The sequence below is a fragment of the Podarcis tiliguerta genome, assembly GCF_965153285.1.
Source record: "Podarcis tiliguerta genome assembly, chromosome: 4".
Lineage (NCBI taxonomy): Eukaryota > Metazoa > Chordata > Lepidosauria > Squamata > Lacertidae > Podarcis > Podarcis tiliguerta.
In genome coordinates, this window is record NC_139537.1 from 21,369,324 (window position 1) to 21,396,685 (window position 27,362).

General features: G+C 39.1%; 1 protein-coding gene across 3 annotated transcripts in view; it reads left to right on the forward strand.

Moving 5' to 3' along the window:
- CUL5 (cullin 5) overlaps positions 1-26,939 on the forward strand; it is a 33,349-nt gene extending 6,410 nt beyond the window's left edge. Inside the window, exons 2-19 of one of the 3 annotated variants that reach the window (XM_083438849.1) lie at positions 1,759-1,868; positions 4,198-4,297; positions 4,715-4,891; positions 5,529-5,670; positions 6,589-6,734; positions 6,816-6,896; positions 8,072-8,165; positions 10,497-10,627; positions 12,025-12,132; positions 13,541-13,605; positions 14,354-14,486; positions 16,003-16,134; positions 17,449-17,572; positions 17,718-17,893; positions 18,013-18,174; positions 20,046-20,164; positions 21,256-21,379; positions 22,958-26,939. In XM_083438849.1, the coding sequence (XP_083294975.1) occupies positions 1,759-1,868; positions 4,198-4,297; positions 4,715-4,891; positions 5,529-5,670; positions 6,589-6,734; positions 6,816-6,896; positions 8,072-8,165; positions 10,497-10,627; positions 12,025-12,132; positions 13,541-13,605; positions 14,354-14,486; positions 16,003-16,134; positions 17,449-17,572; positions 17,718-17,893; positions 18,013-18,174; positions 20,046-20,164; positions 21,256-21,379; positions 22,958-23,152 (2,319 nt within the window). In that variant the 3' untranslated portion in view covers positions 23,153-26,939. Of the gene's footprint in view, positions 1-1,758; positions 2,748-4,197; positions 4,298-4,714; positions 4,892-5,528; positions 5,671-6,588; positions 6,735-6,815; positions 6,897-8,071; positions 8,166-10,496; positions 10,628-12,024; positions 12,133-13,540; positions 13,606-14,353; positions 14,487-16,002; positions 16,135-17,448; positions 17,573-17,717; positions 17,894-18,012; positions 18,221-18,674; positions 18,790-20,045; positions 20,165-21,255; positions 21,380-22,957 lie in introns of those variants that run through there. The other 2 variants (XM_083438850.1, XM_083438851.1) reach the window with 2 other exon arrangements.
- The last annotated feature ends 423 nt before the right edge of the window (positions 26,940-27,362 follow it).

The following is a 27,362-nucleotide window of genomic DNA, read 5'->3' on the forward strand; positions in this document are numbered from 1 at the left end:
GGGACCATGTGGAAGGGACCCCTTGCAATGCTGAAATCTTTTACCCAACATGGGCTTGAACCCACGACCCTGAAATGAAGTGTCTGCTTTTTCTCACTCATTTAAATGCACCTAGAATAGTAAAGGAAGTTATATTACAAGTGTCTGGCATTTCAATTTTGTGAAAATCATTATCCTCATAAAGACAACTATCTTTTAAAGTCTCTATGTAAGTAACCAGTTAAAGGCAAGTCATGAAGCACATGCTTAGTAAAAAGATCAAAGGAAAGTTTGGGCAAATAGAGCCTAAGTTGTAAGTGAGCACAATATGTTTGAACGCACAATGTGTTTGCTTCTTGCATGGTGCAGAAATTGGATGAATGCCGTACAATTTCCTGTTCCTCTCCCGTCTAAATATGGAAAATTTGTGAATGTCTTAACCCTTCTCTTAAACTGGACGCCAGTCTCTGGAGAACAACAGCGGGAGAGAGCAATTGCCCTTATGGGCTTCCCATGAGCGTCTGGTGATGGCCACTGTGGGAAACAAGCCTTCACTCTGATCCAGCAGAGATCTTTGAATTTCTGAGGCTCATGATATATCGTTGCATTTAATTTTTCAGTGCTTAAGAATCCAAACTCCTAGTATGGCAACATATCAAAATAATCATTGTTAGTCAACTTGAATACCTAGTCCTTTCGCTTTGATTGAATGAATGTCTGGGTTAGTGCAGTGTGTCATTTGGATCTGCACACAGTGTTTTCTCACATGGATTTGTGTCCCTCTCAGTTTGCATGCACTGTCTCCATTGTAATAGGCTTTGCCTGATCACAGGGTAGATGTGGTCTTTCCACTGTAGCTCTATCATTGGTTTGAAGGAGAATAATTTTTGTGTGTGTTTCTTTATCAGCTTTGATGTTGACTTAGGAAGCAAGAACATGAGAATTTGTGAAAAGGGTTCAGTGCAGGCACATTTTAAGTGTCAAGTATATTTGCATGTATTTTTCCTCCTACCGTACCTTTTTGCAACAAAACAGCAATATTGACACACTGAATATGTTAGACTGAGAGCGATAGAGCACTGTGTTCAGATGTGTTTAAATGGACCCAAACCTTCTTTTGTTGGATATCAGTTGGATTACAGAGTACACATACCTCACCTGGATGTATCTGAAGAATTTTGTACTTCAGAATCTGCTTCCAAGTTTAAAATGTGCTGCATAAGGTAGTCCATATCCTTAGTGCTATAAGGTTAGAGTGGTGTTTGAAAACCTCCAGCACAATGCAGATAAATAAAACAATGAAAATACATTTTGTCAGTTTTTCATTGTCTCCCCTTTTTGTGGCTCATGACAAGCTTCTTTCTTGTTTACGTTCTGGACTATTACTTAAATGTACCTGCTGGAGTATCATATACAACTTAGGGGGATAGGAGATGAATCTCTCATTGGGACATTTTAAAAACATGGCTAGTTCAATATGTTTGAAGTCTGAACCTGGGAAAACCAATGTGTGCTGTGATTTCTACTAAGTTTGTTCCCCTGAGGATTGCAGATAACACTGTGTGATCATGAAACTTCACAGGGTAAGATGCAATGAGTTATTTAAAGAAGTGGTTGTCTAGTTGATCTATTTGACTACAGGTGGACTCAAGTGCACATGTAATTGGAAGCCCCAATGAGCAAAATGGACTGGATTCAGAATAAACATATATAGGATTGGGCTGCAAGATTAATGCTTATTTGACCTGTATTTAAAGTATGCTGTCTTCTTTCTTGAAGAATAAAGGTTCACTTCAGTTTGAAGACAAATGGGATTTCATGCGCCCCATTGTTCTGAAGCTTTTGCGCCAGGAATCTGTCACGAAACAGCAGTGGTTTGATCTATTTTCGTAAGTAGTGTGTATCATTTGTAATTCTTGGGTAATAGAACAATGGTAATGGTTTGTAATATCTTGTTGAAACAGTTGTTTAAGGAAAGACCCTGTAATAGACTTCTTACTTAGGATACGCATTTGTTTTCAAGATAGCTAGCAATTGACTTTGAAAATTAGAATGGTAATGAAGTGATTTATTTGGGATTATCATTTACTTAAACTGTTATGTATTGATGTACTGTGCTCATAGGTTCCACATTCAAGCAATTTTTCTCTGATAAGATGATTGGACAGTTATTTTTATATAGCACAACCTATTGCTATTCTATCAACAGAAGTCTAAATTCTAATCAGTCCTTTACTCAGAGCTGAAAATATGCTGAAAAGAGCAATTTCCGAAGCTAATAGCAGCTTTTAGCAGTGCTGCATTTACAAAATATGCACACACACACAAATGGATTTCAGGAGGTATTTATGGAACACACATACCCTTTTTTAAAGAACATTTGTTCCATTTTTTGTTGACAGGGTTTTTCCTTCTAAAGACTAGCAGTAGACGGGGCTTGCTTCCTGGGCTGTAATGGTCACTTGAACTAGCGAGCCCCTGGCTATCAGGGCTCACTCCAGTAACCTATAGAATTCCTCCTCAAGTTGCTCTTGCCAAAAAAGGGAGTTGCTGTTAAGCCTTTTCCTGACATTCTCTCCCCCACCCCACCCCTCCGGCCGATGCTCCTTGAGCTGAGAGATGAAGATTGGGAGGTTGGAGGATGGAGACACATGCATGGGCAGTCATATGTTCATAGGAGAGATGGTACCCATGCCTTGTATGCAAGTGAGCTTACTTGAGTGTGTAACACACCATACTTGCTGACCAGAGGGCCTCGCTGCTCTTAGGTAAGCTTGTGGGCTTGCCCTAATATGATTTCTCTCTCTTGATGTGTGCTTAGAATGAGCGGATGAAGGTGACCCTTTCCTAAGTGGAATTAAAATAGTGTGGCAAACTTGAGAGGGAAGGGGCAAGCAATCGGTGGCAAGAAGTTTTGAGAATTTCATCACCAGCTCTTGCAAAGGTGAAACATCATTTGAGACATCTTTGCAAGACAGATTGCCATAAAGTGACTCCGTAGAGGATTTGGCAGTCACATGGGTGGCAGATTAAGTTGAAGTAGATGTAGTCCTACTCTGAGTACACACATTGAAATTAATGGACATGACTAACTTATGTTCATTAATTTTAATAGGTCTACTGTGAGTAAACCTTAGTTGGATACAACTCATCGGTTTGCTAAGCTCCAGATCTGATAGTTTCGAATAAGGACATAAAGAGCTTCTATATATATGGAGTCATACTAATGGCTTATATAGCATCTGTATAAATGGTTGTCGGCTGGTTTTATCAGTGGGGTAATCTTAAAGGCGGGTGAGTGGCCAAACCCTCTCCCTCTCCCTCTCTCCAAAGAGACATGTTAGAAAATCCAGTTTCTTTTTGATACTTGAAATCAGGGAAGAGACACGCTGGAGTGCCTAAGTGAGAGCAGAGACAAATATTCTCCATTTTTAAGCCATTTTGCAGGGAAACCAGATTGATATCTGGCTCGGCGAGTGATAGAAGGGCTTTTCTTCTTTATTTGCTTTCCTATGCCTTCATCTCACTACCTCATATTGCTGGAAGTCCAGAAGGAAGAAGGTGATGAGCACCTGGGGTATGTGAGATTGTCAGAACATCTCAGGAGAGCAGCTTTTGCTAACAAACCGCTGGTTGTTAACCTAATTATGACCAGTAGCAGCTCTTCAGGGTCTAATTCAGGGCTGTCTTAGACTTATTACCAAAACACCTTCAACTGGGGAAGCCTGGCGCTGAACCTGGGACGTTTACAAAAGTATGTGATCTAGCACTAAGCGCAGCCCTTTCTTTATGTGTGCCTCGTTAAAACGGTTCCATTTTTTTCCGGGGAGATGGTGTTTCTCCACCTGGAAATAGTTCTGTTTCCCAGGACAGCAATTTTGGTTAGGCATACTCTGTAACAGTGGACTTTGTAAATGAATGATAAAGTGCCAGATTCTTTTTTCTACTGTGAATTATTTGACTTCAGACATTAATATTGCATGTACAGATTTGTATATGCTGATATGTCTATTTAGGACAGCCTAATGGACAAAGTAATGCTTGGTCCCACTTTTCCCAGCTTTGGGTAGGCACTATATTGTTGACATTTAACTGGGGTTTTTTGAAGACTGTATATAGGTTTTCTGGGCACATTATTATCAAGTGGCCACTTAAACTGAAATTTCAGCTATACAGTTTAGTATTATCTTGACCTGACTGAATGTATATATTTTCTAGGGATGTGCATGGCGTTTGCTTGTGGGATGATAAAGGCCCAGCAAAAATACACCAGGCTTTGAAAGAAGATATCCTTGATTTTATTAAACAAGCACAAGCAGTAAGTTTTCAACTTGTCAACAAGTAGATTCTTTTCTCCTGATATCTCAAAAGTGTATTTTCTCACAGGCAGCTCAACTTTGCATACAGAACTGAGAATAACCACAAACATGTTGGGTCTCCTAATCCAAATCTCCCTGGATAGGGTAGTGTGTACTGTGCAGATGTTGGGCGATTGTCATCTTGTAGCTTTTTTACAAGTTTGCATTTGTAACATCAGAGTTCTCTGTGTTATGTATGGCATAACCTTTTTTAAAAAAAAGAATCAATAGCTGCATTGGTGGTAGGCATTGGAAATACTCGTGTGTGTTTTTAAACTGTATCTGTTTTTATACTGTACCCGTGATCTTCGGATGAAGGGTGGTATAGAAACTTAATAAATAAAGATGATAATATTTTGAGCCATCTCTTCTTTCAGAGAGTGCTGAGCCACCAAGATGATACTGCATTACTGAAAGCCTATATTGTAGAGTGGCGTAAATTCTTCACGCAGTGTGATATCTTACCCAAGCCATTTTGTCAGTTAGAGATTACTCTCATGGGCAAACAAGGCAGCAATAAGAAGTCCAATGTAGAAGACAGTATTGTACGAAAGGTAAGTGCTTTGCTGTAAATATACACCATCACAAAGAGAGTGTGTTGTAGCACGAATACATGGCATAGCATAGTGAAATCTTGCATCGTCCATAGTTCTACTGAAGCATCACTTTAAAGGGGGGGTTAGAACTGATGATTTACTGAACTGCTTCTCTTTCCACTGTCAGACACAATTAGCTTTGCATATTCCTGCTGCTCTTTTCTTAAACAAATTTGTAGGTAGGTGATGAATATGTTCTTCCTTTGAAAGTGTGAAAAGAGTGTGGCCAAAAAAAGCAGTTGGTTTACGTTTTCCTGAGTTTTAAAGATAAGACGGAGTGAGTGCATAATTAGCTGGAGTTATTTAAAACACACTTTCTACTCAATTAACAATGCTCACTATAAAGTGACCATATACCTCATTGAAGACCTTTTTTTTGTTTTTGTTAGTCCTTGGTAAAGAGAGTGGCAATTGTAACAGAACGTTTGTTCTTTTGAATAGCTGTTATGTGGACATGCTGTACTATTTGAGAAATAAGTTTAAATCTGAAACTGAACTTTTGCCAGGTCCTTCAAGGGCCAGTTTTTAATGGGTTGCCTTTTGAGAATTTGTACATACCTTTTAATGTTATTTCTTCTTCTTTCTGTCTTTGCAGCTCATGTTAGACACTTGGAACGAATCCATATTTTCAAATATAAAGACTCGCCTTCAAGACAGTGCAATGAAGCTGGTCCATGCTGAAAGGCTAGGGGAAGCATTTGACTCTCAACTTGTCATTGGTGTTAGAGAATCGTATGGTATGTGTTGTTTTATGGGGCATGTCTTCAGAACCCCATTAATATACAAACCATCATAGTTTGCCTCCAGCTACAATTTGCATTGACAAAAGGATTGATGACAAGTGTACAGAAAAGACCAGTAATCTCTGTAGTCCAGCAGCAAGAGCAGTTTCCAAAGGTGTTTGAACTATAAGGGTTTGTTTTTCTTGATGCTTGAAACTTGTCCCTTGTCTTGATTAGTAAATAAGGAATTTCTTCAGACATTTCAATCAGTGATGATCTTAAGATTCATGTTACTGCTGCTTTTGCACAGGCAAATGCCCTGGGGATTATTCTTTTTTGGGGGGGAGGAATCTGAAATCCCATGGGTTGGTGGAATGTAAATTCAATATTTTTTAAACACTACCCTTTTTGGTGCTGTAAGTTCCAGAGTTAGCCCTCCCAGCCTGGCCCAGCCCTCGCCACTCTCCTAGAATGCCCATTTTTCAGGTCTTATGCTGGAAAGATCTTTCAGTAATGACTCAGGTGACTGAGCTGACAGGTTGAGGGAGTTAGGACTGGCATATCTTTGCCTAAGTTGGTATATGGGGCTTATGCCAGGATAGCTCAGCAGCACCAGGAATCGGCTGACTGAGCGAGAGATCCTGTGGGTCTTTATTCACTCATCCTGAGACAAGTATTGGGTTTGGATTGCTCCCTTACCTGCTAACTTACAATCTAAAATTGCCCTAAAAAGCACACTTTTATTCCTCCTATTAGACTTCTAAGTTGTCATAGTCTTATGTCCAGATGATCAGGAATTGTTTTAAAAAATGGAAAGCTAGACTATGTTTTTCTGCCTATTGTTATATTCATTGTCATTAATGGGAGAAGTAAGTGTGTTTCATCATATAGAAGCCCAGGAAGAATGCTTTAACTTTATATTCCTCATTTCAGTTAATCTGTGTTCTAATCCTGAAGACAAACTCCAGATTTATCGGGATAATTTTGAAAAAGCATACCTTGATTCAACAGAGAGATTTTATAGAACTCAAGCCCCTTCGTATTTGCAACAAAATGGTGTTCAGAATTACATGAAATATGTAAGTTCAAAGGTGTTGGTATGAAGTTGTTGGTCCTGTTAATGTTAATATTCTAAGTAATCGTTGTTCTGCTCTCTACAGGCAGATGCTAAATTAAAGGAAGAAGAAAAAAGAGCACTACGGTATTTAGAAACCAGGCGGGAATGTAACTCTGTAGAAGCGGTATGTGTTAGTTTTAGCTATATATAGCAGGTATAATTATATACCATTGTATACCCATTCACGTGGGTGCAAACATCACCGAGCTCTGTATGGGATTGCCCTGTAGAATGTGTACATGCTTCTGCTTTTTTATCCCTATGTTTTAGAACCCTTGTTCCCTAGATTGTAATCTTTATTAACTGTTTTTAATATTGTAATTCAAAATTGTTGTAACCCACCCTGGAACTTCATGGTGAAGTTAACATTAGTCAAAATGTGTATAAACATAATTCTATCTACTATAGGGGGTGTCCTAAATTTGCTTCATACTGGGGAGTTCTGTATTTTGCAAAACTGGAGACTAGCTGATTTCAGATGATCCTCCAAGCCAGAGCTTCCCAAACTGTGTGTCACATGAACACTCCCCATGCTCCTCCTGGGGCTGGAAAGGGGTTAGTTTAACCCCCAGTTTGCTAGTAAAACTGAATTCCCATGTCACAAAATGATGCATGTCTAAAAAGTGTGTCACCAACATGAAAAGTTTGGAAAGCTCTCCTCCAAACCATAGTTTGAGCAAGCCCTCCAAACCAGAATTGCAAAGCACAAAATGATCCTGGTGTGCTGTCCTAGTTTGAAGGGTTCAATCTCCCCCAAACACTTCATCCAAAATGTCTTCCATATCACTAAAAAAAAAAAAAAGACAACCCCCTCCCATTCCACCAAAGGAAAATGGATTGGGAGGGAGGAATAAATAAGCAAACTCAGGTGTAAGTTCTTAGTTACCAGTTCTTTGAATGATAAACTGGATTGGAAAGAGTTCAAGGAGTTCATAAGTTCTTGGTGTCTCAGCTGCACAGATGAAGTGGCCCCACATCTGTTCTGTCTTCTATGTAGCCTAATGTAATGGTTGCTATCAGGTGACAATTCATGGAGGGAGGAGCTTGACTGTAAACCACTCAGAGGTTTTTAAGAATAAGCTGTTTCCTCCACTATTATTGCCTAATGTAATGGCTGCTGCAAATTGTGGCTTGATTAAAAGAGGAAGTGATTGATTGAGGCATGCATGAGGGAGGGAGAGAGAAAGGGGTGTGTGGAGTGTTCCTCATTCTCCAAAACATGATTGCAAGATCATCTCAATTCAGCTGATGCATTTCTACATCCTAAGTACACTAATAGTTTGCATTTCTACCTTTCAGCTTATGGAGTGCTGTGTGAATGCTCTGGTGACATCTTTTAAGGAGACAATTTTAGCTGAATGCCAAGGCATGATCAAACGAAATGAAACAGAAAGTAAGTGAAGTGTAGCATAAATCTGTGTCATTAGATTGGTATGGACAGAGTAAAATATATATCTGATTTATATTACTGCTTTTGTAAAGAGTAGCACACAAGAAATACAATTCGATGTAGAACCAGTTCAGAGTTGCTTCCTGCCCTGCATGGCTATGCTTTTTATATAGCTTGTAAATAAATTTTATCACATGTTTCTTTGTCGCACTTTTATCCTACCCTTTCTGCTCAGGGTCTGTGTACAAAGTTATTCCCCCCATTTTAATCCTCAAAACAACCCTGTTAATTCCGTGAGTCTGAGGAATAGTGGCTGGTCTAAGGTTGACTTCACGGCTGAGCAGGAGCTGAAATCTGTTCTACCTGCATAGTCTAATAGTTAAACCACTATATCACACATCGGGATGTTTATATTCATTCATTGCAGTTTCAGTGCATTTCATGTAACTGAATGAGGGTTAATCCAGTGGTAGCTGAAAGCACACTTGGCCCCCCACCATATTGCATTATGACTGCTGCTGCATGTTTTTAGCTGTATTTCAACACACTTGTCCGTCTTTTGGGTCTACTTAGTTTTTATCATTTAGGTGAACAGGCATATCTTTAAGCCCTAGGAATGCTATTAGTTTATGTGCCTTTTTGGCAAAGGTTTATGTTGACAAGTGATATCATTCTGAGTTGCTTTTCAATACATTATTCTCCATGGGTGGAAATCAGAAGAAAGAGACTGCATAAGCAAACAACCCTGCACACTATAACCTTTTGTTTAATTTACTCCACTACATGGTATATGTTATTTGTGGGGTTGTTGTTTTTTAAAAAAATAGCAATTAGTTCAAAATGGATGATTCCACCTTTCATGGTATAAACATCTGCAGTTAGGCCTGGGAATTCAAAAGGTATCTGACCTTTAAAAAATATGCTTGGCTTCTCATCCTGACAGCACTTCTTTGGCACTAGTCCAGAGCTGAATATAGCAAGGTAGCAAACGTCGTACAAGTATAACTTTCAGTCCTCAAGGGGAATGAGACTTTATGGGAACTTGGAACTATTGAGAAATTGATTAGTTTACATGGGCTATTGCAGTGAATTTCGCTGCATAGTCCTGGAGAAGACTGGTCCATAAAACCACTTCTTCCCCCACAGTTTTGCTTTCCTCTGCATCCTTCCCTGAATGAATCAGTGATTTATTTGTTTTACATACTTAATTTGAATTATATACTGCTTATTCTTAAAAACCTCTGAGTGGTTTACATAAAATGTAATGCTGACCCTGGCTAACTGTAGGCAGCAAATCAGGAGTCCTCCTTGAGGATGCATTCTTTCGCTTCCTTCTCTTCCTTTTATTTATTTTATTCATTCATTCCCCGCCTTTCCCCCTGATGGCACTCAAGGTAGTTTCTCTTCTCTTCTCTTCCTTTCCAAGGGTTAATATAGTTCTCTTTCATGGTCCCAGTGCAGTCCCATTTATCGGTATTGTGCCTGTGCAGAGCCTTATTTGGAGCCTTCTAGAGCTAGGCTAATGTTTTCTGCAGGCAGCTCACCACCATCTTAGCACACTCTCAAAAGGGCCATGACTACTACTGTTCTGTAAGTTCCTTTCATCCACCTCAGTGGTAGCATGATGAGAGACTTCCTACTTGCTTGTTCTGTCAGAGGTTGAGCTTGGCTATTTAAAATCAGCACTATATTCCTTTTTATTCTTTCTTTACTATAGTGTATTTTATTAATACAGTACATACAGATTTTTAAAAAAATATTTCACATCTGCTTTGATTGCTGTGAACCTCAGGGTGCTTCTGTCTTCTCCCAACACGCCTATTTTACTTTATTTTCACAACATTTATATACTTCTTATATACACATATACCATAATTCAAAGCCTAGATTACAAGGATCCTGTTATTGATTAACCATGGTGTGTATGTGATGGAAGACTATGGTTAATGCTGGAAAGGAAAGGGGGAAATTGGTTCATGGAGGAGAAAGTGTGCATTCTCAAGGCTGGCTTCCAATTTGCACATCGTGGTTTGTACAGAGCCTAGGTTAAGCCTGAACAGACCCACTGGATAATCTCAAGTCATTATTCATATAATTTCCACCGATAGTTTGTGAAGTGGAGGGGTGTTTTGCAATTAAGAGAGCATGACTTGAACATCTTGCCATTTGTAGAAATTATTATTATTATTATTATTATTATTATTATTATTATACTGCCCTATACCTGGAGGTCTCAGGGCGGTTCACAGAATAAAGTTTATCTGGAATAAAGCTTCCAGGTGCCTTGCTACAGATGAATTGACTTGTGGCTTCTTCAACTTTTTTTGTCTTCAGAGTTGCATCTAATGTTTTCATTGATGGATAAAGTTCCTAATGGAATAGAGCCTATGTTAAAAGATTTGGAAGAGCATATCGTTAGTGCTGGATTAGCAGATATGGTAGCAGCCGCTGAAACTATTACTACTGTAAGTAGGTGTTTCTTGAATTTATCCCTTACCCTTAGAAAGCTTTCCCTATATATCAGGAATATTTTGCAAAACTAATTCTCAGTTTGGTGTGAAGTAGGTATCCAAAGTGTTGGTTGCCTTTTTCTACTGCCCAAGAAATCATGCAGCCAAATGTTTGCAGCTACGTCCAGTATGATATGCTCCTTCCCACTTCAGTCCCTGCCTTGCCCAGAAACACAGTCTCTACTAAATCTTGAAATGAATGTGTGAAATTGAATTGAAAACCAGGCTGTTTACTAGATACAGTAGGGAAATATTGCTACTTCCTTAAAATCATTGGAGGTTTTAAATCTCATGAAATAAAACTGCAAGCTTTTAATTTTATTGGCATTATTAAGCAATTAAAGATTTCTATTACAAATTGAAACTTTGCTTCAAAGCAATCAGCACAATTAACAGCAAGCCAAATCCCTGGAACGTGGGGATCTTAAAAGAACTGCCACCACACTGGCAAGATAAATTCCCTGCACCAGATTTAATGGTAGAGAAATTAACCATGGCTCTGCCTTCCAATCTGCATTTAGAGTTAGCACATAGCATGCCATTGTGGGACTGCCCAGTTGTGATACAAAGCAGTCAGAAGCCTCAGATTTGTACATTCATTCTCTCCAACTTCTGTGTGCAGCGATTCCCTACCTCCAGTTCTCGTTTGAGGCCAATCTTAGTAAGCAAGTTTCATCCAAACCATGGCTAGTGTCAAACCAGGATTGGGGTTAGTGTCAAACCAGGTGAATTGCCATGCATACTAGGCACACCAAGCCCCAAACCTTTAGCTGGTGGTTCACGTAATGCCAGTCTTTGGTTTAGCATAATGTCTGAATCACTTCTTGGGGTGAAATTGTATTTTTTGTAATAGGAAAAGTAGCTGAAATTGATGGTGGCCTGTAAAGTCACCTCTACCTTCTAAAGAACTGGGACATCTTCCTCAAATGAAGCAGTTTTATTGGAAGCACCCGGTGTACTTTTCCAGTGTATAAAAAGGGATAGATATCTGTCAGATTGTCCACTAACACTCAACAATTTCCATTTTTAATATATTTTGAATAGTTCTTGTTCCTTTGTTCTAACAGCTTGTACTTAGCAGAAATTTCTGTAGAATACAGGTTCTTCCAAGAAATGTGTTTTAGGAATATAATTCAGAAAACTTTATATAAATTGTTTGAACTTAAAATTGGTAATGTGCTTCATAATATCTAGCAAAAGTAATTACTTTTGAGCTCAATACCCTCCATGAAAATAAGTAATTCACAGAAAATTGGTTTAGTTTACCAGTGCCACTGATTAATAATAATGTGCTATTTTTTCTCACAGATTTGGCTTTTTATTTTTTGTTGCTTTGCTTCTTCAATTTTTAGGATTCTGAAAAGTATGTAGAACAATTGCTCACGTTATTTAATCGATTTAGCAAGCTGGTTAAAGAAGCTTTTCAAGATGACCCAAGATTTCTTACTGCCAGAGATAAGGTATGATTGTTATTAATTCAGTTGGCCATTTGTTTCAGTTTTTAACACTGTGTGTTTTAAAACACAATGACATACTTCATGTTTCAAGTCTACAATTTGTTATTGATGCTTATGAGACTTGCATGATGTAAATGAAAAATATAATAACTTGTCATCTTAAGAATTCTCTATATAAAAGTAATTGCAAGATTTCAATCATATACTTATACAATTACATTTGATACTCTCACAGCTATACATGCCTAATTAATCATGATATGTCAATATTGCCCAAGTATCTAAGTTGGGGATTTGTTAAGATGATTATAGAAATAGTAGTGAATTTAAAGTCCTAATACTGTAAACTGTACATAAAATGTTGGAGAATACCATCACAAGGTATGATGATATAATAATACTAGGTGTACTGCTGATATAATGGTAGGTTTTAAAATGCAGGCAACAAAACTGCTACATTTCTATGAATAGTTTAGCTAGTTCAGACATCATATTCGGCTGATTTAATAATTGGGATTACCCTGCATGTGTCAGGAGTGAGCTAGCAGTAAGTCACCTGGAGTAAGTGAACTCTCTATTAGAAAAAAGCAGGGTCTGCACAGGGTTGCCAGGCCTAAATGATCACATCAGCTCTTCTTCAGTAGGTCTTGCCCCAGGAGACAGTTGTAGAGACTGAAGGTCCACAGCTGCCTGTCACTTCTCCAGGGTTTTCCTCAAGCAATCTGAGACACTGCCTGTGCTTTTGCTCCTCTTGCTAATGCCTCTCCTAGTCCTTGGGAGACCAGCAGGAAGGGGAGCTAGTCGCAGCAGGAGAGGGAGACACCCGTGCTTTTTCACCAGTCTGACTCACCTCTCCCTCATGGCTTCTCTCACCCCCCTCTCCTGCTGCAGCTTCTGGCTCTGATTCTGGACTTCTGTCTGCCACAGACTTCCCCCACTCACTAAGCCCTATTACCTCTTCAGCTTCTGACACCTACTCCCTTCAGTCTTCTCTCTGACCACCCATCGGCAACCCACCTCCAGTACCCAGCCTTTGAGCCTTCTTCCCTTGGGGAAGCTGGTTCCTGCTACCTTTCCAGCTGGTTCCTCCTACCATTCTTCTGTGTCCAACCTTTCCATGACAGCAGGTTTGCACACACCTAACCTCCACCCACCTATGTGCATTTCCCCTTCTCTTTCCTGGTTAGCGAAGCATAGGTGCCAGCTCCCACTAATTCTCTTTAGCTTTCAAACTTAATACTGCAATTAAAGTAGGGAGCGCATGAAACTTCAGGAAGTTCTTGGTGGCCAAACCATAGCTTTGCAATCAGCCCTGTGTGATGTCTGAAATGAAAGATGAAGATTTTGAATGGTCTGTTTTGGAATCTGTTCCTGTGTTGAGAATTGAATGGGTGTTTTCATTTTATTTTAGGCATATAAAGCTGTTGTTAACGATGCCACAATATTTAAACTTGAATTACCATTGAAACAGAAGGGGTAAGTTGTTTGAATATTGGCTTGAATCTATTTGCATTCTGTTTGATGTTAATTAGGCAAGTTCATTATATAAAGTTGGTTTTTCAGGCCACCTTGGGCTTACATTCATCTTTCCCATGCTCGACATTGTATATTCAGTCCTTTACCATAAACAGATAATCGTAAGCATCAAATTACTAGAAGTTACAATGCCATATTATATTTAAATACTTGAAAAAATTGAAATTTCTGAATCCTTCCACCATAATTGACACTGTTCTAATCTAGAGGCTCTAAAGAAGCCACCTTCAGAGGAGTCCCATGAAAGTGCCTGCCTTGTGGTGCTTTTGTACTGTATATTCTCCCTATTGTAACTTCTGATTGTTCATTTAATAGCAGGCCCAGAGTTTAAGTCACACACAGCTTGTGGCAATGTTAGGCGGAGCTGTTTGTTCTGATAATTCTTTTGAACTTGGAATCTTCTCTCATACATGCTGTACTGGCTTTCTGCGTACAGTCCCTTCTGCTAACTCATTTACACAAATTACTATTCTCCGTTTTAATTACATCTGTGAAATAACATATGGACCCTTGGAAGGAAAAGAAGCAAATGGAATTTAAGAAAAGTGTGTAAACGTTTGCCCTTTTTATTGAAGTGTCCTCCCCTTTTTAATTATTAGCAAAGCCTGACTTGGTATAATGGTCCGCAACTTCAAATTGAGGGCTGCTCAGTATAATTTTGTGATAACTACTTCTCATGTTCGTTTAGCGTTGGACTGAAAACACAGCCAGAGTCCAAGTGCCCGGAGCTGCTTGCGAATTATTGTGATATGTTGTTGAGAAAAACACCGCTAAGCAAAAAACTAACCTCTGAAGAAATTGAAGCAAAGCTTAAAGAAGTGGTATGTGCAGATTCTAGTTTTTATCGGGGGGGGGGGGAATACAATTGTGATCCCCCGCAAAATTTCTTTTGATCACTCCAAAAAACAGCAGGATTAACAGGGAGGGAGACTGTCATTGGAGTTCAATGCCGCAATAGTTCAGTTCTTAATCTAGTTGCTGTCTGGGTGCAGAGAGTAGCATCTTACTTTTATGCACAATTAAGTATTATTCCTTAATCTGACAGTTGCATGCAATTTAAGTTGGCTGATGTGGGGTTCAGACCTTTAACAAAATCCTCTTTTCATGCATTACTTGTGTGAAGATGCAAAATGTACTGAAAACGTGTGGGATTGTGCCTTTAGGTCTGCCTCTATGGCCAGCAGCTTCTCCCACTTGGCCATGCTCTCATTAGCAGAGACATCTGGTTCAAAGAAGCATTTGCACACAAAATCCCTGGAACTCTGATTGCACTGAGTTTGAGGGCTCAGGGCAGCCTCTAGTTGTGGAGGTTACTCTGAAAAACTTTCCTGCCCCTAGTGGATTGTGAGGCCAGGAGCAGCTGTGCATTTTGGGGTTCTAAAAGTTTGGCATCCTCCAACCCACAACCCCTTTCAACACACTTTGCCTTATTATATCGGGGGGGGGGGAGTTATTAGTTTGTTTCTATTTTATTATGTCCCCCCCCCCTTTGTATTTTTATATTGTGAAGTGCCCTGTGATCTTTGCGTTAAGGGTGGCATACAAAATTAATATTATAATAATAATAATGTGAGTAGTGTGAGAAGGAAGCTAAAGAGACCCCATGTACTGTTGTGTTTGAGCCCTGGCACCTTTTGTTTTAGAAAAAATTAAGCACACTGTATTGCACACTAAGAGGGATGTGGGTAGCGCTGTGGTCTAAACCACTGAGCCTTGGGCTTGCCGATCAGAAGGTCGGTGGTTCAAATCCCCGTGACGGGGTGAGCTCCTGTTGCTCAGTCCCAGCTCCTGCCAACCTAGCAGTTCGAAAGCACGCCAAAGTGCAAGTAGTTAAATAGGTACCACTCCAGGGGGAAAGTTAAATGGCGTTTACATGTGCTGCTCTGGTTTCGCCAGAAGTGGCTTAGTCATGCTAGCCACATGACCTGGAAAAACTGTCTGCAGACAAACGTTGGCTCCCTCGTCCAGTAAAGCGAGATGAGCACCGCAACCCCAGAGTCGTTCGCGACTGGACTGTCAGGGGTCCTTTACCTTTTTATTGCACACTAATCTCTGAATGCTACTGTGTGGTCTTTTTGCAGAATCAGATACTGCTGTGATCAAAAGGGAGAAATGCAGAACATTTCAATTAAAAGTAGAACTGTGTTGTTAAACCACATTTGTTCCTCAGTGATAGCTTGAGAAGGAACATAATTAAATCTGTAGTCATTTCATAGAGCATGACTGCTGAAAAATCATTTTGGGAGTATGAGCTTGCCACCTCCTGGCTCGGCTGTGCAGTAACAATAGATGTTAGTAGCAACCACTGAAACTAATGTAATGCTTTTTTTTAAACAGCTATTGGTGCTCAAGTATGTGCAGAACAAAGATGTTTTCATGAGATACCACAAAGCTCATTTAACAAGACGTCTTATATTGGATATATCAGCAGATAGTGAAATAGAAGAGAATATGGTAGAATGGCTGAGAGTAAGTATCTCAAATCCTAATGTTTTTATTATTCCTCTAAGTTTGTTGATTAAAAAGGGCAAATATTAATGTTTTAAATATAAATTATTGAGGGTCTACCTCAGGGGTCAGCAAACTTTTCAGCAGGGGGCCGGTCCACTGTCCTTCAGACCTTGTGGGGGGGCGGACTATATTTTGAAGGGGAAAAATGAATGAATTCCTATGCCCCACAAATAACCCAGAGATGCATTTTAAATAAAAGCACACATTCTACTCCTGTAAAAACACGCTGATTCCCGGACCGTCTGTGGGCCACATTTAGAAGGCGATTGGGCTGGATCTGGCCCCCGGGCCTTAGTTTGCCTACCCGTGGTCTACCTATTAGTATCTTTTCAGCACTGCATATTGGATGTGTGCTATTGAATTCCCTTCTTAGAATAGGCCTTTATGTTTAAAAGTAAGTATTTTAAAAAATTAAAATATTGAAAATTAGTAGTAGCTCTGTTTCATAAGACTTAGGCTTACAGTATTTTCTATAAAACAAAATCTCTCAGAATAAGCCACAGAACTCATAATTTAATTAGATTAAGTTCCTTATGATATAAGTTGTTTATGATGATATAACAGCTATTTATATACATGATGGCCTTACATTAGCTCCAGCCACTGCCAGTCCTCTCCATGGGACTCTGTGAGCATTGCACGGCTCTCTTTTCTAGGCAGGTGCATCTCATATGAGAGTTTGTTTCCCCCTCCCTCAAGAAGTCAGTAGGCACCCCTTGCTTCAGTAAGTGAGTTAACACCTTGGAAGACTTTTGACTGATGCAGGAACTTTGGGGGCAATCTCCCTGGAGGCTTGCAGAATTACTCATTTCCTGAAAGAAAGAATGTCTGCCTATATAATGGGACTGGAGGCTAAACTCTTGTTTCTGGCTAAGTCATTTGTAGGTAAACAAATTGCATCATGATGGTATCCAACCCCAAGAAACTCGGTGGAGGGGAAATAGAGCCCTAACTGTTTTTCATATAGCTATGCAACTCACATAACAGACATTTTCAGACTTGCTGTGTTAGATGTGCAGAGCTGATCATTGGACATTGCCAAATGTAGTAGTTACTAAGGCCATACTAGCTGGTGTTTTCCAGATTTACATTTATCAACATGCTGCTTCATCCCATTTGAGACCATCTGGTTTTCCATTATCTGATAGGCCTGTGTAGCTGTCAAGCACTGGCGGGGGGGATGTGTATATTGTCTATTTGGGTTATACCTATATAACCTATTTGGGTTATATCCTATTGTGCCTACATTTAATTTGCCATCTCTTTATGCAGGAAGTAGGTATGCCAGCAGATTATGTAAATAAGCTGGCGAGAATGTTCCAGGATATCAAAGTATCTGAAGATTTGAACCAGGCTTTCAAGGAAATGCACAAAAATAATAAGCTGGCCCTACCAGGTACTCTTGTTTTCCTATGTTACATAGAATGACACTGCTTAACTCCAGCATGAAAAGAGTCAGTTTCTTTATTGTGATGTTTTGCTGTTAGCTCTGTGTGACTCACATTCTGATTTGGAATTCATCTGGGTGTTTGTTCGTACAGCGGATTCTGTGAATATCAAAATTTTGAATGCTGGGGCCTGGTCCAGAAGTTCTGAAAAGGTTTTTGTATCGCTGCCCACGGAATTAGAAGATCTCATCCCTGAGGTGGAAGAGTTCTACAAAAAGAACCACAGCGGCAGGAAACTTCACTGGCATCATCTTATGTCCAATGGAATTGTATGTATGCATGTGCCAGTCACTTCTGTATTTTTGTAAATATGTACTTGGTCTTGGTGAGCTGGAGACAAGTCTGTACTTAAGTACAGTTCATGGATAATTTTTGCTCCCTTTAACAGATAACTTTTAAGAATGAAGTTGGCCAGTATGACTTGGAGGTAACAACGTTTCAGCTGGCTGTGCTTTTTGCCTGGAACCAAAGACCCCGAGAGAAGATCAGCTTTGAAAACCTTAAACTGGCAACAGAACTCCCTGATGCTGAGCTCAGGAGAACTTTGTGGGTATGTGCCCAGATTTTTAAACTAATGTTATTTATAGGACAAGGGTGTGTGTCAGATGGCTGTTGTGGTTGCTCGAGAGTAACCAGGCAGGACGCCAACCTGTCTTTTACAGGCTTTATTTAGGTGCAAACTATTTACAGTGAAGAGCGTCAAAAGTTTATGTCTGGCTCAATCGCTAGCAGAATCCGGGAGTGGTCTGTTTTTGGACCTCCCCCAACATAAGAGTTTCACTACTCCCAACCTTCTCCGTCCTTCTCTGCACCTTAGGCTACTGCGCAGCACGGGCGATGGCAAGGGCATGTTTCCCTCCTGTCCTCCTTGCCTAGGAGTGGTGTTAAGGCTCCCACAAGCATCCTCTGGTCCTTGCACCTCTCCCCCACTAGAGGTGGGACTTTCCTCCTCCCCGGAAGAGGAACTGCTTTGCAAGATTTTTGGAGGCTCCCTGTAACACAACTGCCCTTCTGTTCCTCGCCTCTGAGCCGATGGCAGTTCCCTGACAGTGTGTGTGTTGGGTGGATAATTTTGAAACAAAGCTCAATTTGCTATGCTTTTTAAGTAAAATCAAGTCACCTAAAAGTAAACAATAATAATATTGAGAGGATGATAATTGCGCAGAATTCCTGAACGATCTTTTCTGGGAAATTGGTTTGGTAGTCTTAATGTTAAGTCAAGTCCTAGTTATTGTTATTTATGTTCCATTATTAAGGATACACACCCTTCCAAGGTGACTGAGGGGTAAAAACAAAATACGTTAATAAAATCACAATAAAACAAATAACAGAACAGTGCAGCTGGTATCAGTAGGCCCTGTGGCAGGACAGAACACAGAGCAGCTGATTCCCTCCCTCTTCTGTTTCCAGGACAGTTTGTTTGTTTGTTTATGTCATAAATTTATCACTAAAATATTTACAACCATAACTTAAAACACCCAGAAAGTTAAAACCACAATAGAATAGACAAAAACAAATAAAAACTTATACGAAATTTGTAAGTTAGTTGGGCAACAGTTAATGAAGAGGCGAGAGAGAATACTGTAGCTATGAATGTTGTTGAACTTTAAGAGTTGTCATACTTCCTGTCTTATTTTTATACTGCCTTTTTATGGTTAGAATTATTGATGATGATTCATATGTTTTTGATCAAAACAGCTTGTTCTCAGTGTAAGGGGGAAGGGAAGCTATATCTCACAGTTCCAACATAGTGATGAAAAAGTGGTCAGGTGTGTATTTCATCTGCTGGTAGTTAAACATGATTACAACTTGCCAAGTAATATTGGCTCTGTGCAGCAGTTGGAGATAGACTTTTCTTCAGGGCTTTTTTGTATGGCTGGGGGTGGGCAGTCTATTATGGTTGCTTATGCAATCACTGCTCCAGAAAAAGTTGTCCAGATATGCAGACATCACCTTTTTTTTACATTCACTCTGACTCTGATTCTCTTTTCTGTGAATAAATTTATTCCCTCTACATTTCAGTGACAGAACCAAGCCTTAACCAAAGTCTTGCCATCAGCTAAATAACAAAGCTGGATACAACCCATAAGTTTTTAATAACTCAGTTTGGTGCAAGAGCGACTTTTATACTTTCCTTTTGCTAAGGGTGTTGTCAAAGAGTTAGGGACAACTTTATTCAAAGTATTTGTATGTGATTTAGCTTTCATCGTTCCATTGTTCACAATTGCTTTGCTTGCTACGGGAATGTGTATAAGAATTGTTCTGTTTTAGCAGCTAGTTAAAATAAAGCAGGATTTCTCTGCTGTTTGTATATAGCAAACAGATAGCATGACAAAATACTGCGGATTTGCCAAAATATCACCTGAAAGCTTATTTTCATGGAGTGTATCACTCACTCACTCTCACCTTTCTTCTCAACAGTCTCTTGTAGCATTTCCAAAGTTGAAACGTCAGGTTTTGTCATATGAACCTCAAGTCAACTCACCCAAAGACTTTACTGAAGGAACCCTCTTCTCAGTGAACCAGGAGTTCAGCTTAATGTAAGATGTAGAATTGGTTTATTCCTTAAGTGCTTTGTAGAAGATGAAGGACAATTTTTGGTCCAACAATACTTAGATTTCATTTTGGAGATGGATCATATCAGAGCCAAACCTAAAATGGTTGACATTTTTGCAGTTAATTGAGACTGAATGTTTTGGCATTGGCCTATCAGGTTTGAAATGTTCTTATATCTTATCTCCTACTTCTAGGCAGAAATTGAAATGTCTTCATTCTTGATGTTTTTCCATGATGTACTTGGCAAACATGTCCTTTTCGTAGAGGTCATAATTTTGTAATAAATACTCAAGGGACATGGGTGGCGCTGTGGGTAAAACCTCCCGTCGTTCGGTCCCAGCTCCTGCCACCTAGCAGTTCGAAAGTACTCTTAAGTGCAAGTAGATAAATAGGTACCGCTTTATAGCAGGAAGGTAAACGGCGTTTCCTTGTGCTGCGCTGGTGCTGGCTCGCCAGTGCAGCTTCATCACGCTGGCCACGTGACCCGGGTGTGTCCTCAGACGGCGCAAGCTCACGGCCTCTAGAGTGAGATGAGCACGCAACCCTAGAGTCAGACACGACTGGCCCGTACGGGCAGGGGTACCTTTACCTTACTCTTCATTTTTGCAAGTTACAACTAATCTTGCTGATGTGTATATGCATGGGTTGAACACCTGCAAGTGGGGAGATACCTGTATTTATAGCGGTAGAATACAACACTTCGGTTGAGTCCCCAGTGCCCCCAAATAAATGCACCTTTCCACCCTTGTTTTTGACACTCGAGATGCACCTTTTTAGGACCCACCATATTTTTGTAAGTTTTAAATTTGTTTTGAATTGTTCTTAGCATTGTGTAATGATTGTGTTTTGATATTTGTGTTGTGGTTTAATTGTTGTCACCTGCCATGGAACCTTAGGGTGAAGGGCAGGTAATTGTAATTATGATAATCCTAATCATAATAAAGGTTGTTGAGTATTAGCACTCAGAAATAGCTTTGCCTGAAATCTTGTAGAGTCTCTTTGGAGTAGGACTAAGCAGTGAAAGTATCTTGCATATCCTATATATTTTGCTTCATCTCATTCTTAATTATTTCAGAAAAAATGCAAAAGTTCAAAAGAGAGGTAAGATAAACCTAATTGGTAGACTTCAATTAACTACAGAGAGAATGCGAGAAGAGGAAAATGAAGGGATAGTCCAGTTAAGAATATTACGGACGCAGGTACGTTAATCCTATATAACCTTCTGGCTTTGATTCAGTTTGCCAACTGTTCAACTCTGTGATTTATTTATTTTTACACTACTACAAGTATGATCTCTGTGTATGCTCTTGAAGTCTGAAGTGCTTCAATACCTGACTGCTTGTTTTTGCCTTCCTTTACAGTGTATCTAATTAAATGAAGAGTAGATCTGTCACTGTAGGATGTGGAAATTCATGTTTAACTATCTGACTTTGTGATCAATAGGGCTCCACAATACAGGCAGGTGAAAATCTGCTTTGCACCAAGCTACACAGGTGCAAAGCTGCAAGGGGCAACATGAACAGAAGCAAATTTTCTTATTCACAACATAGGAACAGGGACTGAGTTGCAAAATTGCTGTGGATCTATCACGACTAGGACTGTGTGCTTTATGCGTTTCTATTGGCACACAAATGGTAATATGGGATGCAGAATTCAGCTACTTCCGTTTTAATAGAAATAAAAAGGAAACGGTCCTGTCATTCGAAGATATGCTTGGAAGAGTGTCATCCATGCTTTCTGAAATTTCAAAGTCAGCATTCATACTTAAATGTGTCATCAAAACTATGTAACCTTGGTAGTGCCACACTGACACAACAGGTTGATTTGTAGAGTCACCCTAGCAGAAATCTATGTGTGGTGTGTTCCAGGGCCTAGGGAATGTGCACCCACTGCTGCCCAGCGGCAATGTGTGTGCTTTGTTTAATTAATTTCTGTCCTGTTTGACCATACGTTGGTAGTTTCAAACCCCTGGCTCACATGCAGTAGCCTTCATGAGATGCTGATCCCCATGCCCTACAACTTCTAAGAACTTAGCTTTCAGGGTGAATGTCTGAGCCTGCTTAATAATGACAAACTTAGTCCCAAATCTTTTAGCTGAAAATTCATAACTTACATGATCCTCTCCAGTATGCATATATGTAATATGTTAGCTTAGAGAGGCTAAGTGTTATTCTCACAAACTGCCCTCTGCCATTACTCATACCCCTGCAGTTTTCGAAAGCAATAGGCTTTTATGATATTAAAATAAAATGGTAGAACCTTGTTTGACCTTCACCTTTACCAGCATAGTTGCAACTTTGTCTTGTGTTAGTACAAAATGTTTTCTTCTCTTGGTTGCTGTGACTATGTGTCTAGCAACTCTGAAGGCAATATCTGAAGATCTCTGTAAGATTGTTTTGTTATTTTTATCATTTATGTATATTTGTATACTGCTTAAGAGATTTTTAAATATTTGCTTAACATTAGGAATGCTTTTAAATATAAGCAGATAAAGGTAAACAAATAAATAATTGCTAACTATGTTGCTAAAGCAATCCATGTGAATGCAACTAAGCTGGTAAGTACAGATCTAAAATGAGGGGTGTGTCTTAAGCTAAGTTGGCTGTTCTTTTCAGTTAGTATAATAGGTAGCCCTAGTCTACAAAATCCTGTGATTTACGAAGTGATGCTTGTGAAATTGACTTGTCTTCTCTGCCAACCAGTTAAATAGATTTGGTTTGTTAGCCTTGTGCAACACACACCCAAAGTGCTCTTTCTTACCTTTTTTCCTTGTTTAGGAGGCTATCATCCAAATAATGAAAATGAGGAAGAAAATTACTAATGCTCAGCTTCAGACTGAACTAGTAGAGATATTAAAGAACATGTTCTTGCCACAGAAGAAAATGATAAAAGAGCAGATTGAATGGCTTATAGAACACAAATATATCAGAAGAGATGAATCAGATATCAACACTTTTATATACATGGCATAGCTTGAAGACTCTCTTACTGGAAGATGCCAAGGAAATGTGCATTGGAGATGGCTTGAGCAGACAACTACAAGAAAATGAACTGTGCTGAGAAAGGACTTGTTTGACTTGCATTACATATTCAAATCCCTGCCTTACCTTACCAGAGGACTTTGTTTTGCCAACCTTTTTTTTTCAGCTAGCATGATGGCGTTCCCTTCATGTTGCACAGGTTTTTAACAGCATGCTGTTTTTGTGGGGAAACTTTGCATTCATTGAGAGCCCGTTGTGATATTTTTTTAGATTTCAATTGTACCCACCTGGAGGAGAACAGATTTGGGGTTTCTAGATGAACAGTACCTTGCACAAGGAAAATAATCTTGAAAACCCATGCACTGAGGGTTGTCACATTTTTAAGAAAGCAGCGAGTAGGACTAGATGTAGCAGTTCAGACTTTGTGTTTCGGATCAACAGCCTCCTTTTGATCCATTTTTATGTACGATATTTGAGCAAGACACAAATAGCATCACAGCTGAAGATACATATTTATCTTTGGGCTCAAGCAAAGTGCTTCAGTATAACTGAATTTGGATACTGAGACACAAGTGATGTTAAGCAGGATATATCCTGTTTGTCACTTTTCTTTACAAAACTTGGGTAAAAATTTGTTTCTTGGACAGATGACTTCATTCCCTTCCTTTTTAAAATAAGAGGTGTTGCTTTCCCTTGATTATGGCTTCACCCTTAAGAACTGTGTTTCATGGATGGATCTGTTTATGGTGAAACAAAATGAAATATTAAGTGTATCTCTTTGTACATTTAATATAGTATGCTTGCGTAAATCTGAATGCATTAAAAATAGCCAGTGCACAACTTATCCAAAATAGGAATTAACATTTTGACAATCCCTATATATTTCTTCCTTGATTATTTATTTGAAAATCTCTAAATGTTACATTTTTTAAGTACACTTCTACTCTGGCAGGGGGTGGGGGGATCAACTGTGTGGAATAAGATAATTCTTTGACCTCCTAGACCAGCTCCACATATATATGCTGACAGATTGTCATAAATCTGACTGTTCTGCAAAAAAGAAAAAAATGCTGCCACTTGGCCTCCATTTGTTTCGGTGAGTAGGAGCCCCCACTGATGGAATGTGCTCATTCCTCCCCCCCCCCCCTGATAAAAATCTTCCAGAGACTTAAAGCAATGCACATTAAGGCTTAGGGCTAAAGAGTGCTTTACTGAGGGCAAGAGAACTGCCACACCACAGCAGATGCTAGTCATTTTCAGAGTTAACTGCCAAGTCTCCAGCTGCTTTAAAATGTCCATGAAGAGCCGAGCTTCCTGCCTCAGCATTACTAGTGTGGGGGGGGAAAAATTACCTAACGCCAGTTCAGCTTTTACCATACCCTCTTCCTAAAGGTTATGCCTGGGGAATGCAATGTTGCAAAACGGCCTTTAAACTTTTAGCAGTCTAGAGCAATTGTCTTTCCTTCTTAAAGTTAGTGATTATGCTTACAGGTTGGAAAGTGAAATAGTAACAGATAGTTGTGTGGGCAGAGTGAAATTGGAAATGGTTGCTGTATTTTACCTATAATGGGGCTCCAAAGGTAGTCTACCCATCCACAGACAGAGGTTGCTACTGGCGCCCTTAAGTGATCATAAATAACATACCAGTGTGGGTGGGGAACTGTATGTGCTTTGGGATGGCAGAGACTGACAAACGTGCATGGAAATGCAAAAGTGGCAGATGAAAACAGGCAGTGATTTAAAAACCTCACTTTCTGCACTTAATGTGCGCATTTTTATTGTGGATCAGAGGATAATATTTTTTAAAAATTAACATAGAGTTGACATAAAGTTAACTTCCAAGTTAACATAGAATTGTTGAATTTCAGCATCAAAATTTTATGGGCAAGAATTTTAAAAAAAGTTTTACATACTTGTCAAGCACTCCTTGTTAAAGGGAAAGACAACTAAATTTGATCCCCCAGAAGTCTACATGCTACAGGGTTTCTAAAACTGCATTTGGTTTGGAAGTTGGTTTGGAAATGGGTAGAAAAGGGCAAGTAATTTTTTAAAATATTTGTACATATTTCTTGAATACTTTGATGAGAGTGCTTTTGAATTGTATGCTTCCCATTAATTTGTATTGGAGGCAGTAGGCATGACACATTAAATATAAAACCAGCTTTAAACTTCATATTTAATTTCTTGGTATCGTTCAGACACTAGCAGCCTGATTGTCAAAAAATACTCCTTTCCCTCTTTTTATTCCTAGCAGTGCAAATACTTTAGAACTTTGGAATTAGTGGCTAGGATGTAAATGACCACCATGGACTTCATTTGTGACTATTCGTAAAGCCCTCCCATCAGCCCCTTGTTCTCCCTAAAAAGAGTGCAGTACAGTGGCCTGTACTTCAAAAGGAAAATTGCCAAAAAGAAAAAGAAAAGAAAAAACCTCAGAAAACCCATCCACATGCAGAAGCACTTTAAGGATCACATGAGGCTGTTTGGATCTTGCCAGTGAGAGTCTGTCTTGCTCATTTACATAGCAGCAAAATTCACAGTGCCCTTGCATCTCCATCTCTTACGGTTATTTCTTACACAAGGTACCTAAATGTTTCTAGGACCAGGGGAATTACAACGGACAATGTGCCTATAACTTTGTTCAGTTTTTTCTTTTCTTTTTGTGTACATTGGATCAGGATGTCATGGTAAAACACTGAATCTGAAAAATCACACCAGCAATTTCCTTACAGCTGCAGAATCACATTTAGCGTTCTCTTGTCAGGACACTTTTCACCAAGATGCCCTTAAGGCTAAAGGTTATCAGGAAGAGAAACAAACTGGTTTAAAAATGTATGCAGAAATAGGAAAACATCCAAATCTAAGAATGAATTGAATCATCAGTCATTGCAATATGGCAACATGGCACTTTTAAAGCTTGATTTTTAGCTTTGGATATTTTTCTCCAAAGACCTAGCATAAAGAGGTGCTGCTTCTGAAAAATGTATGTTGCCACAAGCACTGCCATTGTGGTTTGTATTAAGTAATACTCTAGATGTGAAAAATAATGTAGGTTGCATTGATTTTAAACATAGTTGTTAAAAAAAACAAAAAAACTTTTGTCACAACATGTGAGGTTCATACTTAATTTTGAAGTCTTCCATTTCCCCCCTTTATCCTACTGGTGTCCCTTGTTTTCTACCTATTCATTTGTTTAAACCTGTTGTTGGAGCATAGTGTAGTTTAACTTAAGTTTGAGTGGTGGCTTCCCCCTTTTGGGGGGAAAGAAAGTAACATGGCCCGGGTAGTTGAATACTTTGGATTTATTTGCATTACAGTATCCGTTGTAAAAGGTACAAATTTTAAAAATGCAGCTGAGAGAAATATTTGATAGCTTCATGGAAAGATTTGGTATCTTAAGCGCAAAACTATTTTCTATTTTCATGGAACTGGCTGGGATCCTATCTTTGTAAATTCAAGGTCATATTTGTGAAATAAAACAATACACAAGAGCTTTCCTGTTTTAATAGACTATATGTAGCCTGGAGTGCAGCGCAAACATGAGTTTCCTAGGTTGTAATATCCATCTACATATGGTTATTTACAGTTTTGAATGTGTGCCACTACATACTGAAATAATGCTGTACAATTTTGACTGGTAGCAGTTTCTTCTTGTATGGCAGTCCGGCTGAACTATTTTGATGTACTGCTTAATTTTTGGATTTTATTTTTTAAGTTGTATAATTTATTTTCTTGCAAAATAAAAATGTAATATAAAATATTATAAAAAACCACAAAATATTTTTGGTGTTATCTTCAGAACCTTTTGAAAATGGGAATTAAACACCGTCCATTAGGGTTCCTAGACTACCATCAGTTGTTTTGAAATCCAAACCCAAGCTAGTCCAAGGTATGAAGATAAGTGTTTTTATCAGCATTTAACACCACACAGGTTCCAAGGGACCTGTCTGAGCATTGTTACAGGGATATGCATTTGTATTGGCTATATGAATGGCACGTACAACTGCCTTGCCAGACAGCAGTGCAGCAATATAATCTGATCCAAATCCACAGCGCCTAATTATCAGTTCTTTCTATGTAACAGAAGTTTACTACCTTTTTAGTACAAGCTCTCTATGTAAACCTTATAGTAGTGCAAAGTAATTGAAATTTTAAACTAGAAGATTTGGATTGCAAGTTGCTATTAAAAATCAATACTTTC